The sequence below is a fragment of the Spermophilus citellus genome (assembly GCF_964194105.1).
Source record: "Spermophilus citellus genome assembly, chromosome: 10".
Lineage (NCBI taxonomy): Eukaryota > Metazoa > Chordata > Mammalia > Rodentia > Sciuridae > Spermophilus > Spermophilus citellus.
Genome location: NC_138197.1, coordinates 76,782,517 through 76,799,668, shown reverse-complemented (window position 1 = coordinate 76,799,668; position 17,152 = coordinate 76,782,517). Strand labels below are relative to the sequence as shown.

Below are 17,152 nucleotides of genomic sequence, written 5' to 3'. Positions count from 1 at the left end.
CTCTTGCTGATTGAATTGTAGCCATCACTGAAAAAGTTACTTTATTATAAGGAAAAGACAAAGCAGAAGCTAGAAGGTGGTAGGGGGTGGAAGATATGGAAAAATGTAACCACCAAACAAGCTGCCCAAACTTGGATACCTTCCTGTTGATTTGGCTCTTAACCCCATCTGCTTTTCCTGATTCAAAGAATCTTGCACATAGCAGGGCTGGGCCCAGGAGCCCCATTTCCCAATCTCCCCTTTCTGAGAGTTTGGGGAGAGGTTGTATACTTCTCGGACTTTCAAGACACACAAAATAGTATGGAGAAGGGGAAGATGTTACAGCCTTTTGTTCCAGCACCTTCTCCATGCCCGTGGAACTGTTCTTAGCCCCATCCCTCAGTATTTGTTAATGCCAAAGAGACGAACCCCATGGAATTGAGGTAACTTAGGCAGCAGTACACTGAGCAGTGAGGTAGTGTTGATGAGGAAGTGAGCAGCATCATATTTGGTGTAGAAGCTGGCCAGGAGATAGCTGGGAGAAAAAAAAATAGAAGTGAGGTTGGCCTTCCACATCCCTATTCTTGCTTTTTTCAAGTGACTTATTTTAAATGTCCAGTTTTATTGCATGAAATCCTTGGATATCTGAAAATATTCCAGCTATATCAATAGTATTTACTTTGGGACAAAGGAGTAAACACACAGTAGCTTTAACTAGCAATTACAAGTCAGTTTGTTGTTAATGACAAATGGCAATGATAGTTGAAATTGCTTCAGCCTGTATGACTCTTATTAAGAGTCCTCTTTGCTTCTACTGCCCAGTTTTTGAAGATTCATATCACTTCTGCCTTAATCTATTTGCTTTTATAAGTGTAAAATTAGTTGGTGTCTTATATTTCTTCAGTTCTTTCTCTATTCCCCTGTGTCCAAGGAGGCAGTGAGGAATGCTTGATTACTGAATTTTACTTTTAATTGTTCTCTATAGGCTCAGGACTAGTGTATCATAGTATCTTCAAAGGGTCTTAGATGAGTGGTCTGCTATTTAAAAGCTTCTCTATGAGCCATTCCACCTGGTTTTTGGAGCTGTTTCTAATCCAGCATCTCCCCTAATCCCCAGAGACTCACAGTATGATAGGAGAGATGCTAAGGAATTTGCGAGAAGAAGTAAACTGGAGCCCATAGTCCATCTGCTCCCAGTGCGTCAGTAGCCGAGCCTTTCCTTGGTCAGGGGTTTCAAAGGGTGTTCCTTTCACTGTATGTAAGAAGATATACATTGCCTGGGAAGAGGGAAAAGGATGGTATTAGGGATAGAAATTAGTCCTTCTACCCAAGAATTATGCTGAGACCCCAAAAGGAAGATAAAAGTCCCCAATTTAATTTTGTTTCTGATTGGGAAAGACCTGGGGTTGGTATAAGGGCCATGTTTTAGTGCTCACCAAGTTATGGATGACGTTGGTCAGGGTCCAGACAACAGGAATGCTGAAGAAGGGGATGCTGAGTAGAACCACATGCAGCAGTCCTACCAAGATGATGTAGGCCAGCCAGATGCCCCGACTATTCATCACTCGGGTGTTGGGGTTTACTTCACTGTGTGCCACCCCCACATTCATCCTACCACAGTGAGGGATCAGGTGGGAGTCCAACTCAATTTCCTCTCAACCCCTGTTTGAGTTTGTTTCCCATAGTTATCTCCTAAAGAGCCAAAATTCTCTGAATTCTATTGGGAATCAAAGAACTTCCTTATCATGCAGAAAGGAAAAACTGAAGGCTACGGGGAAAACTTGAAAAGCCAAGAATAGTCCATCCTTCTTGTAGAGACGTGGTGATTTTTATTCAGATCCTTACACTTCAACTGCAACAAGGCAGTAAGCCTAGGCTTGGGGTATCCACTTCTAGGAGCAGGGGAAAATAGGAGTATCTCACTTTACTTTTCTTAAGAATAAGGAATGATGAAGAGGCCACATATACCCAAAGTTCCAGAAGAGTCGTGAAATCAATCGGGACCAATACAAGGGATTAGAGTAAAGCTACCTCGAGTCCCCACCTTTTTCGCTGGGGCTTGTCCGACCTGTCTCTAGGCTTGTCAGCGTCTAGTAACCTCATTCCTTCCCTCAAGCGTGGAGGCTACAAGAACTTGCCCAGTTTCTAAATTGGGCCAGAAAGGGACCTGAGCTTAGCGCCTTGAGAGTGGTGCCCCAGTTTTGCTAGGGGCAGTTCTAGTCTGAACGTGGCTACTAAAATCGTGCTAACACTCGGGAGGCTGAGGCAGGAGGACTGCAAATCTCGGTGATTTAGCGAGACCCCTTCTCAAAAAAACAAGGCTGGGGATGTAGCTCAGTGGCACAGTGCCCCTGGGTTCAATCCCAGTATCATAAATAAATAGTGCTAGGTCTAACACAGAGGATAGGTAGTTAGGAAGCAGCTCTTGCCCTCCCTAAAATTCCCTGAATCCTAGTACTGAGCACACCCCATACAACTCCTAGCTTCCCTCTTTTCGCTCGTTGGTGATTTTCTAGGGCTCTTTTCAGCACTCCTTTCTCGGTATTTCACGTGCCGCCTCCCGCCGCCCTTTCCTCCTCCCTTCATTTTCACTCCGCAACCCTTTCCAGTCTATCCATAGCGGAGCCCATACCTGCCGGCTTCAGGAGCACGTCCGTATAGGGTCACGGCGCTAGCTCCTACACCTGTGGTCTCCAGGAAGTAGCCTCCACACCTGCGGGCTCCCTATTGGTGGAACAGAACCAGCGATGTCACCACCAATTGGTTGGCAGACTGTAATGAAGACGGACAATTGGCCGCCCTTTCTGTCATTAAGAGAATTCAGAACCCGCCTTTCTCTGGGTCCCACCTTTCAGAGAGCTGGGAAAGTTGCTGAGGGGCAAGAGAGCGACGCCAGCCATTGACTAATGGGAAGAGCTTATAGTACGGGGTTTGAGTAAGAGTGGCAACGATTGGTCGGCCTTCAATCTTCACGCCTAGGCGGGAGCTCCCGGAGGCGGAGGCGCGGGGGGTGGGGTTTGGTGAAGTGGAGGGGTAACAAGATGGCGGCGGAGACGGTGGAGCTCCATAAGTTGAAGGTACCGCGAAGTGAGGGAAGGGGTTAGGTGGGCTCTTCTGGGAACTGAATTCTGGAGAGTGGCTTGCGTCTTCTTTTCCTAAATGTCCTTCTTTCAGGCTTTTCCACTTCATTTCCCGCCGTAGTTCTTTTGTCTCCCTTCCCAGGCCACCCCTAATTTCCCATTTCTTCTCACAGTTTTATTGGTATTTTTACTTGTTATTTCGTCTTCCTTCCTATTGTTGTATTTTCCGTCACCCTTGCCCACCGGGCCGTGCAAATGCCTTCTATCTGTTATGCTGAAATCCTCGTTTCTCATCAGAACCGCATTACGTCAGTAGTCCCTCCTCCGGTCCCTGTGCCGGACCCGGGACCAGTTTTTCTCCCCAGAATTGATACTTTCCTGTCTGTTGTCTAAAGCTGAGATACTCCTGTTAGCAGACGATATCCTTTTTTCCTTATTTCTATTGGAACATGTCACTAAACATGATCCAGAAAATGCTTCCAATCCCTTTTTATAGGTGGGCTTACGCCCCCTGGGCAAATTTTGAAACCTGCGTGAGGCCGCAGAATATAGACCTCCCTATAATAAAGACCTGGGAATGAGGCAGCCGGAAGAATTTGTAAAAATAAAACCCCTCAACCTAAAAGTTTTTCCAGTTTTCTCACAATTTACCTCTGACTGCCAGCCTTCGCTCTGGTCACCCCCAACCTCCAGAGAGAAACTCTCAGCTGCAGTATTTTTGAAAAACAGTTGCAAGGTTAGATTGTCTCTGCCCTGTTTGATCTTTGATGGACCCTGCATCTCTTGCTGTCTCCACTGGGTGACACTCTGAATCAGAGTTTTAAGTTGTATCTTTTGGAACTCTTGGTAGTTTTCTTATACTCTCCTGGAAGGAGAGAGTACTTTCTTTTAGGAAGAGTTAAAAGAATATCTTTTTTTTTTTTTTTTTAAGAGAGTGAGAGAGGAGGGGGGGGAGAGAGAGAATTTTTAATATTTATTTTTTAGTTATCAGCGGACACAACCTCTTTGTTTGTATGTGGTGCTGAGGATCGAACCCGGGCCACACGCATGCCAGGCGAGCGCACTACCGCTTGAGCCACATCCCCAGCCCCAGAATATCTTGATTATTTGTGTATACTTTTGATTTCACAAGTAGTTTCCGTTAGATGTTTCCATCCTGTCATTCTGGGAACCTTGGACAAACCAGGCTGATTGAGAGAAAACTGAAAACTGATCTTTTAAATTTTAATGCCTGATGAATTAAAAAAAAGAAAAGAAAAATATGGAGTAAATGTAGGAAAAGGTCCTATCCTTAATCATAAGCCTTCTGTGAAAGTCGACATATTTCTTAACTATTACATTCTAAATTGTACTAGTGTTTTTAGAGTTACTGTTAGCTTGATGGTGCTGGAATGTGTAAATGATATCAGTAGTCTCCTGATATTTACTTTAACAAGTAAGAAAAACTGAGCAACAACTTCCATTTATATGTGTATGTGTGTGTGTGCGTGTGTGTGTGTATATATATATATATATATATATATACACATACACAATTTGTATAATTTATGTACTTCTGTACTATTTGTATAAGAGACTGAAGATAAATTTTAGATGAATGAGAATTAATATTAATAGAAGAGCAAATATTTTCTTCTATTTGTTCCATTCTTGAAATCCTAGATTAAGTCATCAGCTGCCCCATGACTTTTTATGGAGTTTTGTGGAGTTCCTTTTTCCATAAAAATCAGTATTTATCAGCCCCATATTAAATTTACATTTACTTGGGTAAGTCACTTTTACATAATGTTCTCTGACTTGGTTTTAAGTATTAACAGTCTAAGAGAACATGTGGCACTCCTGAGGGCCTAAACTGGGCTCATTCTTTAATCATATTTGCTTGTCTTTGCTTTTTCTCTAGAGTGCTTCTTAACCTTTTGGAGGTCACAGATATCTTTGAAACTCTGATGAAAGGTATGGACCCTCTTCCCAGAAAAAGGCATGTACATATACTTTGCATGCGATTTGAGGGGCTTCATAAAAATACCTTGTTGACCTGAGGAGTCCATGGACCTCTGGTTAAGAACCCATGCCTTTAATCTTTATTCTGGATAGTTAATGCTTGGTTCCACTGGTGATCTTGATAGAGTAATCCTGACTTTTGGGTTGCTTTAGGGTTTTATTGTCTTCCTTTTGAAAAATATCTTTTCAATTTTATGAAGAGAATTTGGGGCTTTAGTATGGGACTTTAGAAGAAAGAAACAAACTTTGAAGTAGGAAGAAAAAATATTTTATGAATTGATAGGTAAGTCCACATCAACTACAAACTTCTGAAAATTTTTTAGCAATGCAGTCATTCTAACACAGTTGGAAAGAGAGACTGAACTGTGGTTGAAAATGCTTGAACTGTAATAATACCAGACTTCCAGTTCAACAGGAGGAAAGGAACTGTTGTAAAGGAGAAAGACAGAAAAGTATAGTAGTATCAGAGTGTTGAGAACTGTTAGACATTTGTATGATTGAAATGTGAAGTGCCTTACATTGCTGACTGAAGGTAGCTTAGAAAGTTGATAAATTTTGTGATTAAAAAGGTAAATTGGAGTGATACTGACAAGGGCCTTCTAAATTGTATAAGGAGTTCTGATTCTTGTCATATAGTCATAAGCAGAGCTGGGAGCCTTTGGAAATCTGAATGGAGGAACCTAATATGATTAGTTTGTGTTCTTTTGGCAGTGTGGAAGATAGAATCTGGAGAGGGAAGGATTTCATCAGTTAGATGTTTATTATAGTATTTTCTCCGGCTTAAAAACTTTGAATTATATGGCTACTGATCTATCCAGCTTAATTTCTCACATGCCTACTACAGTGATCTTACTTTATTTCATTTCTTCAAAATGGGTGTGTCATTGATTGCTAACACAAATCATTTACTATGTGGCAAGTACTGGTTGAAGCCATTTGTGTACATTAACTGATCTGATTCTCATAATAAGCCTATTAAAGAAATACCTCTATATCTTCATTTAAAAGTAAAAATCAAAGCCCAGAGATAGTAATCTGACCTAGGTCACACAGCTAATAAATGGGGTGTCATATCCAAACTGTCTTCAAAATTCATATTCTTGGGCTAGGGTTGTGGCTCAGTGGTGGAGAGCTTGCCTAGCACAAATGAGGCACTGGGTTCCATCCTCAGCACTACATAAAAATAAACAAACAAAATGTATTGTTACCATCTACAACTAAAAATATTTTTTAAAAATTCATATTCTTAATCTCTATGCAGTGCCTTTCCTTTGGAACCCTGAACCTTACTTGTAGTTTACTTTTGGCTGCAGTACTCCTGCCACTCTCCCTTTCCAACTCTTCTAACTACTAGTTACCTTTCAGATAGCAGTCAAACAAGGAGTCCTTCCTGGTTCTATTCACACATATATTTAGGCAACTTTTCATATGATTCTCTAGGCCTAATACTTTTGTTAAAAAATTAAACAGTATTTACTTGATCACTGGTTGTTTTGTTTCCCTGCTAGATTGTAAGCTGGGTGTGTGTGTGTGTGTGTGTGTGTGTGTGTGTGTGTGTAAGAACTCTGTTTTGTTCATGATTATTTCCCTGTATCTAAGATAAAACTTGACACATTGTAGGTGCTCAGTAACTGTTTGTCAAGTGAATGAACATATTAAGACCTGAAAGAAGATAGTAACTATTAGAATGAGAACAAAATTGAAAGAAATTTGAGATGTAAAATCGTAGTATTTGTAGATCAGATGTGGGGGGAATGAAAGAGGATTTGGGATTTATTTTACAAAAGATGGAGTGCCTGCTATGTAATAATTACCCAGGGGTTCTGGGGTTACAATGTTGAACAAAGCACAGGAAATCCTTCCTTTCGTGGAGTTTACATTTACTAGGAGAAGGCACAACAAAAATGTAAAATTTAGGGTGGAGGTATAGCTCAGTGGTAGAGCATGCAGCCTGTGCATATATGAGACCCTTGTTTCAATCCCTAGCACTAAAAGAAACAGTGAAATTTATAGTATGTCAGATGATGATAAGGTCTATAGATATAAGAGAGTATATTGGGAAGAATATTGTAATTTTAAATAGAATGACTGAAGATCTTATTGTGAAGGAGATGTTTTAAAAGATTTGAAGCTAGGTTTGAGGTGCATGCCTGTAATCCCAGCAGCTAGGGAGGCTGAAGCAGGAGGGTCAGGAGTTCAGGGCAAGCCTCAGCAATTTAGCAAGGCTCTAAAACGACTTAGTGAGACCCTGTCTCAAAATAAAAAATAAAAAAAAGGTCTGGGGATGTGGCTCATTGGTTAAGCACCCCTGGGTTCAATCCCTGGTACAAAAAGAAAAGACTTGGGCTGGGGATGTGGCTCAAGCGGTAGCACGCTCGGCCTGGCATGCGTGCGGCCCAGGTTCGATCCTTAGCACCACATACAAACAAAGATGTTGTGTCCGCCAATAACTAAAAATAAATATTAAAATTCTCTCTCTCTAAAAGGAAAGAAAAGACAAGACTTGAAGAAAGTGAACCAGTTAGCCATGTGTGCAAAGTTTTAGAGGAATATAGCAGGAGGGTAGTTTGTTTTTTATCAAAGTAAAAAGTTCAAGTGAATAAGAGGTGATAGTAGAGGAGAGGGAGAGCAGATTGTGTGTGGCCTTGTAAACAATACTTGAAACAGTTACAGGGCTGGGGATGTGGCTCAAGCGGTAGCGCGCTCGCCTGGCATGCGTGCGGCCCGGGTTCGATCCTCAGCGCCACATACAAACAAAGATGTTGTGCCCACCGATAACTAAAAAATAAATATTAAAAAAAATTCTCTCTCTCTTAAAAAAAAAAAAAAAACAGTACTTAACCTTAATGAGATAGGAAGCCAGTGGATTAATTTTTTTTCTTTTTTTTTTTTGTGGTGCTAGGGATCAAATAAGGGGAATCAGGCATGCTAGGCAGGTACTCTACCACTGGGTTACATCACCAGTCCCCAGTGGATGATTTTTAAATTTATTTACTTTTGGTACCAGGGATTGAACCCAGGGACACTTAAACACTGAGCCACATTCCCAGCTCTTTTTTTGTATTTTATCTAGAGACAGGGTCTCACTGAGTTGCTTAGGGCCTTGCTAAATTGCTGAGCCTGCCTTTGAACTCTCAGTCCTCCTGCCTCAACCTCCCAAGCCACTGTGATGACAGGAGTGCACCACAATGCCTGATGAGTTATTTTTTAGTAGAAGTTAAATCTGATATGTACTCTTAAATTTCAAAAGAATGGTCTACTTTGTTGAGAACTATAGTGAGGCAGGAGCTAACTATAGTGGCAATATAGTAATCTGTATGAGAGAAACAAAAAAAGTGAGATGCTAAGCAACTCAGAGCAGTAGTGTTTGTAGTGGTGCAAAGGGATTAGACTGTGGACATATTTTGAAGGTGGAGCTGACAGGATTTGCCTGTGATTGGATTCAGGGAGGGAAATCTGTCTTTGATAGAAGTGGAGTAAGAAGAGGGCCAAAGAAGAAATCTTAGTGAATATTTATAGGGTTGGGTGGAATAACTAGTAAGAAGATTGAGGAAGAGAGATATTTGCCATCAATGAGTTTACAAATTATATGGGGAGAATATATGAAAAATATCTTTTTCTAATACCTTCATTTTGTTTATTTATTTTTTATGTGTTGCTGAGGATTGAACCCAGTGCCTCACAAGTGCGAGGCAAGCGTTCTACTGCTGATCCACAACCCCAGCCCCCATGAAAAATATCTTTATAATAAAATATTTTAATCAAAATTTGAGACTGCATGGAGTGGCACATGCCTGTAATCCCAGCGGCTCAGGAGGCTGAGGCAGGAAGATTGTGAGTTCAAAGCCAGCCTCAGCAATTTATTGAGGCCCTAAGCAACTTGGCAAGACCCTGTCTCTAAATAAAATATAAAAAGGACTGGGAATTTGGGCTTAGTGATGAAGTGCCCCTGGGTTCAATCTCTGGTACCAAAAAAAAAAAAAAAATTAAATTAGTAACAGCTAGGTGTGGTGTTGCATGCCTGTAATCCCAGCACCTTGGGAGACTGAGGCAGGAGGATCTTGAGTTCAAAGCCAGCCTCAGCAATTTAGGGAGGCCCTGTCTCTAAATAAAATACCAAAAAGGGCTGGGGGAGCTGGGGTTGAGGCTCAGTGGAAGAGCGCTCGCCTAGTGCGTGTGGAGTGCTGGCGAGCACCACATTAAAAAATAAATAAATAAAGGTATTGTGTCCAACTAAAACAAAATATTAAAAAAAAAAAAAAAAAGGGATGGGGATATGGCTTAGCGGTTGAGCCCCTGGGTTCAATCCTCAGAACCAAAAACAAAAATTAGTAACAAAGAAGCATAGTGGCATATGCTCCTAGTCCCAATTACTCAGGAAACTAAGATGGGAAAATAGACAGGCTGGACACCAGCCTGAGTAACTTAGTTGCTCTGTCTCAAAGTAAAAATAAATGATTAAATGAAAGGGCTGGGGATGTAGCTCAGTTGTAGAGCACTTGCCCAGCATGTTCTGGGCCTTGGGTTTAACTCCCAGTAAGGGGAAGGGGATTAGTAAACCGGAAATCACAGAGCAATGAATGATTAATGTCAAATGTATTATAGTCAGTGATCTGTCCTTTCTTTATAGGTTGGATAGGTAAAACAAGAATGCTTGATTGATACTGAAAAATAAGATTTTAACAATTTTTGAATATGTAATTTCATACACAAGTTCATATTTCTAAAGGTACAAAAGGGTATATGGTGAAATGTTTACCTCCTGTGCCTGTCCTCAACTAGCTTCCTTTTCCTGGGTTCAACTATTGTTAGCTTACCTGTTTCTTGTCCAGGTATCTTTTGTATGTATATCATTCAGTGATATGTGTTTGTGTGCTTTTGACATTATTGTGAGTATCCTGTATATAGTCAGCATCCCATTATTTTCTTAAACAGCCTTACTGAGATATAATTCACACATGGTAATATTTTATTCAATATACCTTAGTTTAAAAATACATTCTTTTATAACATGTAAAAATGGGGTAATATTTGATGTTGTTGTTGTTATTATTTTTTTCTGATACCGGAGATTGAACCCAGGGACACTTAACCATAGAGCCATATCCCCAGCCCTTTTTATTTTTTATTTTGAGATGGGGTGGGGGTGGGGGTGTGGGTGGGGTTGTCCTTGGAAAGTTGCTTAGGGCCTCACTGAATTGCGGAGGCTGATTTTGAACTCAGTATCCTCTTTGTCTCAGCCTCCCAAGCTGCTGGATTGATGTTAGTTTTCTTTGAAGATTTTAAAGGTTTTAGTCCTCCTAATGTCATTGTGCCAAAATATTGTGGAAGAAGAAATTATTTTCAGCTATTTTATGTTTTTTTAAATAATTTTTTAGTTGTAGATGAACACATTTATTTATTTGTTTTTATGTGGTGCTGAGGATCGAACCCATACATGAGAGGCAAGCACTGTGCCACTTAGCTACAATCCCAGTCCCTATTTTGTTTTTACTCATCTGTTTCACTTCAAAAATGTCTAGGGCTGGGGTTGTGGCTCAGTGGTAGAGCACTCACCTAGCATGCATGAGGCACTGGGTTTGATCTTCAGCACCACATAAATGTAAAATAAAGATATTGTGTCCACCTAAAACTAAAAAATATTAAAAAAAAATAATGTCTAGCCTGGCCTGGTGGTGTATACCTGTAATACTATCGACTTGATAGCCTGAGGCTGGAAAATTGCAAGTTTGAGGCCAGCATGTTCAACTTAAGGAGACTCTGTCTCAAAATAAAAAATAAAAAGGGCTGGGGATGTAGGTCAGTGGTAAAGCACCCATGGTTCAATTCCCTGTACTCCCCCTGCCAAAAAAGTTCAAGTGTATATGAGAAAAGCCCTTAATAGAATAAAGGACGTAATACAACATTATGTAAAAAGCTTGTAACATTCCCATTTGACCAGAGACGGGAACATAGTGGTGTTGAGAGGTCTGTTGAATGAGGTCACTGGAGACTGAAGTCTCGATGAGAGACAGTGGCAAGGTCATTACACACATATACTACAGGTGATATTTAATTTTGTTGTTGGAGATTGAAGCCACACATTGAGACACTCTACCACTGAGCTATACCCTAACTCCCTACAAATGATAATATTCAAAATATTAAGTGATCTGTAGATGGCTTTTATTTTCCTCTGCTTTTTAGCATTTCTCAACTAAGTATTCATAATACTTTGTAATAAACCAATAAAAAATTTAAAAATGTAACTGAAATCAAAACACTCCTTTTTGGGCCTGGGGTTATAGCTCAGTGCTGTATTGCCTCGCACTTGTAAGTTCGATTGTCAGCACCACATAATAAATAAATAAATATAAGAAATAAAGATATTGTGTCCATCTTTAAAATAATATTTTAAAAAAACACTCCTTCTTGGAGAATTTGAAAGAAAATAAAGGAATAAAGTACCAATGTGAGAAGGATTAAGAATTTTAAGTAAAGGACTTTAAAGATCACTTAGAGAACTGGGTGTAGTGAGGTATTCCTATATGCTAGCAACTTGGGAGGCTGAGGCAGGAGGGTTGCAAGTTTCAGGCCAGCCTTAGCAATTGAGTGAAACCCTGTCTCAAAAAATTAAGCCAGGTGCGGTGGCGCACACCTGTAGTCCCATTGGCTTGGGAGGCTGAGGCAGGGGGATTTCGAGTTCAAAGTCAGCCTCAGCAAAAAAAGTGAGATGCCAAGCAACTCAGTGAGACCATGACTCTAAATAAAATACAAAAATAGGGCTGGAGATGTGGTTCTGGGGTTGAGTGTCCCTGAGTTCAATCTCTGGTTAAACCCACTCTGCCAAAAAAAAAAAAAAAAAAAAAAAAAAAATTAAAAGGGCTGGAGATGTAACTCAGTGATAGAGTGCTCCTAGGTTCTATCTCCATTGCGGGGGCGGGGGAGTGGGAGGGTTGGAGAGAAAGGAATAAAATAAAGATCACTTAGAGTATAGATTCTAGATTAATATTATTAAGAGTCTGATCCATAGACCAACCAGTACTGGTCTATGAAGTAGCTGTTACTAGTTAATGAAGAGATAAGTAAAAAAATTGAGAGAAAGCTTCTAGAAACTCTTATAGTGGTTTAACATCACTGCAGCATGCAAGTATGTGTTTGTTTTTCTGGTAATCAATATTTATTTTTACAAAGTTTGGTTCATGACTTAGGTGGAATGTTCTAAAAAAACAACTGCACCAATCTACCTATTTTAAAAAATTGATCAGTGAAATTCAGAGGGTTTTGTCTAATCCCTCACCCATTGTCTAACACTTATAAAGTTGTTACTAGCTATCAGGCACTATCCTGAATGTTTTGCAAATATTTGCTGGTTTAAATCTTCATAATGGCCCTGTGGGGGTAGGTACTGTTGTTATTTCCATTTCACAGGTAAGGAATCTGAGGCAAAGAGAGTTTAAGTTACTCCCCTAAGGTTACATAGCTATAAGTGGTAAAGTTACAATTTGAACCTAAGTAGTCTGACTTTAGAAGCAATGTTCTTAAACTACTGTGCAGTCACTCTGCAATAATTTTTTATATGCAGAAGTCTTTTTAAAATAATTTTTAATGGTTCATTACCTATCATGATTCTCAATATAGAATGCTGATGGCTTACTGGGTAGGACTATTAGTTCTCTGTATAGTTCTCATCCCTGCCTGCCTGCCGGCCTGCTTCACTCACTAAATACTTTGCCTCCTTAATCAATCATTGTAATATTAAAAACAACAAAATTCTACTCTCTATTTTTAAATGCACTCCAGGCTGAAAACTTTGTAGAGATGAAGAACATACTTCATAATGGTGAAATGCTTTTTTCTATGGAACTATACTTTTTCTCACTTCTACTGGTTCATCTTAGATCTATACTTCAAAACCAGAAAGGTCATCTTTCAGGCTAAATGTCTGTGTGATGATCTGCATATATAATTTGTGAAGTTCTTCCTTTTCCTGCTTTATCTCCTTGGATTGACTTATACTTGATAAAATAAGAGTATATAGGGCTGAAATGTTTTCTTTGATATAAGGATGCTAACTCATAATAAGGGGGGTAAGGGAAAATAGAAGTACTTTGGCTTAGATGAAGGGAATGAAGGGAAGGGAGGGGGAATGGGAATAGGAAAGTTAGTAGAATGAATCAGATATTACTATCCTATGTACATATATGATTACACAACCAATGTTAATTCTATATTATGTACAACCAGAATAATGAGAAGTTGTACTCCATATATGTATAATATGTCAAAATACATTCTACTATCATATATAACTAATAAGAACAAATTTTAAAAAAGTGTGTAGGACTGGGAATATAACTCAGTGGTAGAGTGCTTGCCTACCATGTGCAAGGCCCTGGATTTGATTCCCCAGCATTGACACATGTATGCACAGTAAGTCTCATAAGACCATTTATTATAGATTCTATATTTCAGTCACCTGTAACCTAGAATTACTTTTTTAGTGATTCATACTGTTAACCCTCTGCTTTTGAGTTACTGGTGAGTCAAATCTGCCTCATCCAGATTTTGTATAATTGAAGGTTTGGATCTTAGGTATAAAATCATGCATTTCATCATTCTTTCACTCTCCCCTTCAGTGCTAGGGATCAAACCCAGGGCCTCATGCCTGGCTAGGCAAGCACTCTGCTCTTCGAGCTATACTTTCAGACCCTTTCTCTCTCTCTCTCTCTCTCTCTCTCTCTCTCTCTCTCTCTCTCTCTCTCTAAGCTGTAGGTGGATATAATCTTTATTTTATTTGTTTTTTTAATGTGGTGTGAGGATTGAACCCAGTGCCTCACAGGTGCTAGATAGCGCTCTACCACTGAGCTACAACCCCAGCCCTCCTTTTAAATGAAGTCTTCATTTCTTTGTTTTCCCTGAAAAGGGTTCTTTTATTTATTTATTTTTAAAGTTTTGTTTTTTCATGTTCTGTCAGTAATCCAACAATTCTTCATTCCTGCAAAATTGATAAGTATACCTTTTAATTTTAGTCAAATTACTGATTTTTTTTTTCTTTTTGGTACTGGGGATTAAACTCAGGACCTCATACATGCTAGACAAATATTCTACCACTGAGCTACATCCTTGTCCCCAGTTAGATGAGGATGAGTCATCTCTATGGACCCAGAGTCTCAGTAGGATTAAGGGCAATGGTATGGGATTGAACTTTCTTTTCTTTTCTTTTTTTCCTTGCTTTTTTCCCTTGTGAAAACTACCTCTTTTCATTCATTGGGATTCATCCTGGTAACTAAGGAAATGTTTAATTTTTTTTTTTTTTTTTCTCTCAGCTTGCTGAACTAAAGCAAGAATGTCTTGCTCGTGGTTTGGAGACCAAGGGAATAAAACAAGATCTCATTAACAGGCTCCAGGCATATCTTGAAGAGCATGGTGAGTACTTTATGCAAACAAGGTGATATGAGTGAGGGGAGTAATTTTTAGGCTCTATCACTTATATTTCTTCCTTTTTTACGTCATTGGTGATGTAAGCTCTTAATTAACTCCATCAAGAAAACTTTTATGGGCTGGTGTATAGCTCAGAAGTAGAGTGCTTATCTAGTGTGCATAAGGACCTGGGTTTGATCCCCAACACTGCAAAAAAAGAAAGGAAAAAAAAAAGAAAACTCTTGGTCATATAAAACAGTGGTTATAGTGCAAAGAACTATTTCCTTTTTTAAAGACATAATTTTATATCAGCACCCCCCCCTTTTTTTTGAAGAGATAGCTATGTTGCCCAGGTTGGCCTCTTAATGTCTGAGCATGTTATTTAAAAGTTAGTATGGTTGTATGTTTAATATTTCAAAGTGCACTGTATTGCCATGCATATCTAAAAAGAACAAATTTTTAAAATCATTGAAAAAAGAAATAAAGTTGGCATGGTAATACAAGTATCATTAGACTGAGAAATGGAAGGCTTGTTTTTTTTTGTTTGTTTGTTTGTTTGTTTGTACTGGGAATGTAACCCAGGGACACTTAACCACTGAGTCACATCCCCAGCCCTTTTTAAAATATTTTATTTAGAGACAGGGTCTCACTGAGTTGCTTAGTACCTCGCTATAGCTGAGGCTGGCTTTGAACTCGCTATCCTCCTGCCTCAGCCTTCTAAGTCAGTGGAATTGCAGGCATGCAATAGAAGGCTTGTGTTTTAGTTTTATGCCAGAAATTTACTAGGTAACTTTGGATAGTTATTGTTTACAGGGCTAGTGTCTATTCCTGATCTGTGACATGAGACAAATGTCTAGACCCTTGAAATCTGTAAACTAGGTAATTTCTGATCCCTACCAAGTTTCCCATTCTGCAGTTTTTTTTTAAAACAAAAACAGGCCGGGTGTGATGGAGCATGCCTGTAATCCCAGTACCTCTAGAGGCTGAGGCAGGAGGATAGTGAGTTCAAAGCCTCAGCAAAAGCGAGGCTGTAAAGCAACTAAGTGAGACCCTGTCTCTAAATGAAATACAAAATAGGGCTAAGGATGTGGCTCAGTGGTCGAATGCCACTGAGTTCAATCCTTGGTACCAAAAATAAATAAATAAAATTTAAAAAATGAAATAAGAATGAGTGAGGTTTGGGGGCATATGCCTGTTCCTAGCATCTCAGGAGTCTCAGGCAGGATCATTTATGTAATTATTAATGAGTCTGTGTAGCCTTACTTTATTTCTAAGTGTTTTTTTTTTTTTTTTTAGTTGTATCTTGTTGATTGAGGCTATGTGATCATCCAGATTATTCGTTCTAAATCATGTGTATCTTTCTATGATGAATAGCCATCACATTTTGCAGGTCATCCTGTAGCAGATACATATTGCCTTCAAGCCCCAGCTACTATAAATAGTACTACTATTTACAGTAATTCTGTATGCATTAGTAATACATATAGTAGTACATAGGATACTATGTGTTATACTAGTATATAATATATTCTACAGTTTGTTATATATAGTAGTATTATGTATAGTGTATATAATAATATATGTACCATACATAATATTATATTATGAACTACTTTTGTTTGCTCATGTTCTTGTGAGAGTCTTTCTGGGGTGTATACTCATAATGGGATTGTTAATTATTATATATTCATAAAAACATATACAAACTGAAAATAACTGAGCACTGCCAAATTATTTCCCAGAATTGTCCTGTTCGTCTATACTTGCATAACCAGTACATCAGGGTCTTTGTATCTTCACAAAACTAAATTTGGCATTATCTATTCAAATAGCCTAATTTTTGCTCCTCTTTTTTTTTTTTTGTGGTGCCTGGTGATTGAACCCAGGGCCTTGTGCATGTGAGGCAGTCACTCTACCAGTTGAGCTATATCCCCAGCCCTAATTTTTGCTACATTTGTTGGATGGTTTAATTTACTTTGTTCTATTAAAAAAAAACCAACAACTTAAATTTACTTTGTTCATGATTCTTTGGGTTCCTTCTATGCCCTTTTTCTATTAGCGTTCCCATCATTCAGTTGTTGATTGCAGACATTTCTTTTATATTCTAGCAACTGTTTCCTTTTTGCCTTTAGGCACAAATATCTTTGTCATTTGTCCAAAAATTTTCCTTGGTTTCCTTCCCTAAATAGATGTCCTTAGTTTTGAAAAATCTTCCTTTTTTACCTCATGCTGTTGCTTTTGGGTTTGTTTCTTTTTGTAGTGTGGGGTATCGAACTGGGGGTCTTGCTCAGGCTAGGCAAACGTTTATTTTTTTTAAACAAATCCTTCCCTACCACTAAATTTCAAAGAGATCCTGCCTTATTTTTAAATTAATTCTGTTATGACCTCCTCACATTTAATTTTAATTTAATTTTTCAGTCAAGATGGAGTTCAACTTTGTACTAATGTTAAGTAGAGATATGGTTTTATTTTCTCCAAATGTAGCAGATTTTCTGAGCATAAGTTTTACTTTCATTGTTGATTTTTATTTTGGGAAAGCAAGGTGATTGTGATATTAGCCTCAGCACAGTGATCAAGATGGTTTTATAGCAGGGCTTGACCTGATTATTTTAATATTCTTTAGCTGAAGAGGAGGCGAATGAAGAAGATGTACTGGGAGATGAAACAGAGGTGAGTTGGAAAGAGTTAAG

General features: G+C 39.0%; 2 protein-coding genes across 6 annotated transcripts in view; one reads left to right on the top strand and one right to left on the bottom strand.

The window, feature by feature from the left end:
- Positions 1-24: 24 nt before the first annotated feature.
- On the bottom strand, positions 25-2,723 carry ORMDL2 (ORMDL sphingolipid biosynthesis regulator 2). The gene is made up of 4 exons (XM_081310437.1): positions 2,612-2,723; positions 1,416-1,590; positions 1,105-1,256; positions 25-514 (listed from the first exon to the last, which is right to left on the bottom strand). Exons 2-4 carry the CDS (start codon positions 1,587-1,589, stop codon positions 379-381), a joined length of 462 nt encoding a protein of 153 aa, XP_081166563.1. The 5' UTR covers position 1,590; positions 2,612-2,723; the 3' UTR covers positions 25-378.
- A 222-nt stretch (positions 2,724-2,945) lies between these two features.
- The window catches only part of SARNP (SAP domain containing ribonucleoprotein), a 55,469-nt gene continuing 41,262 nt past the window's right edge, over positions 2,946-17,152 (top strand). For 3 of the 5 annotated variants that reach the window (XR_014024017.1, XM_081309450.1, XM_081309449.1), the window contains exons 1-3: positions 2,946-3,056; positions 14,369-14,468; positions 17,086-17,132. Coding sequence is in view for 4 of the 5 variants with exons in the window: in XM_081309450.1 (XP_081165576.1) it covers positions 3,021-3,056; positions 14,369-14,468; positions 17,086-17,132 (183 nt within the window). In the remaining variant the exon portion in view is untranslated. Of the gene's footprint in view, positions 3,057-4,959; positions 5,013-14,368; positions 14,469-17,085; positions 17,133-17,152 lie in introns of all 5 variants that reach the window. The other 2 variants (XM_081309451.1, XM_081309452.1) reach the window with 2 other exon arrangements.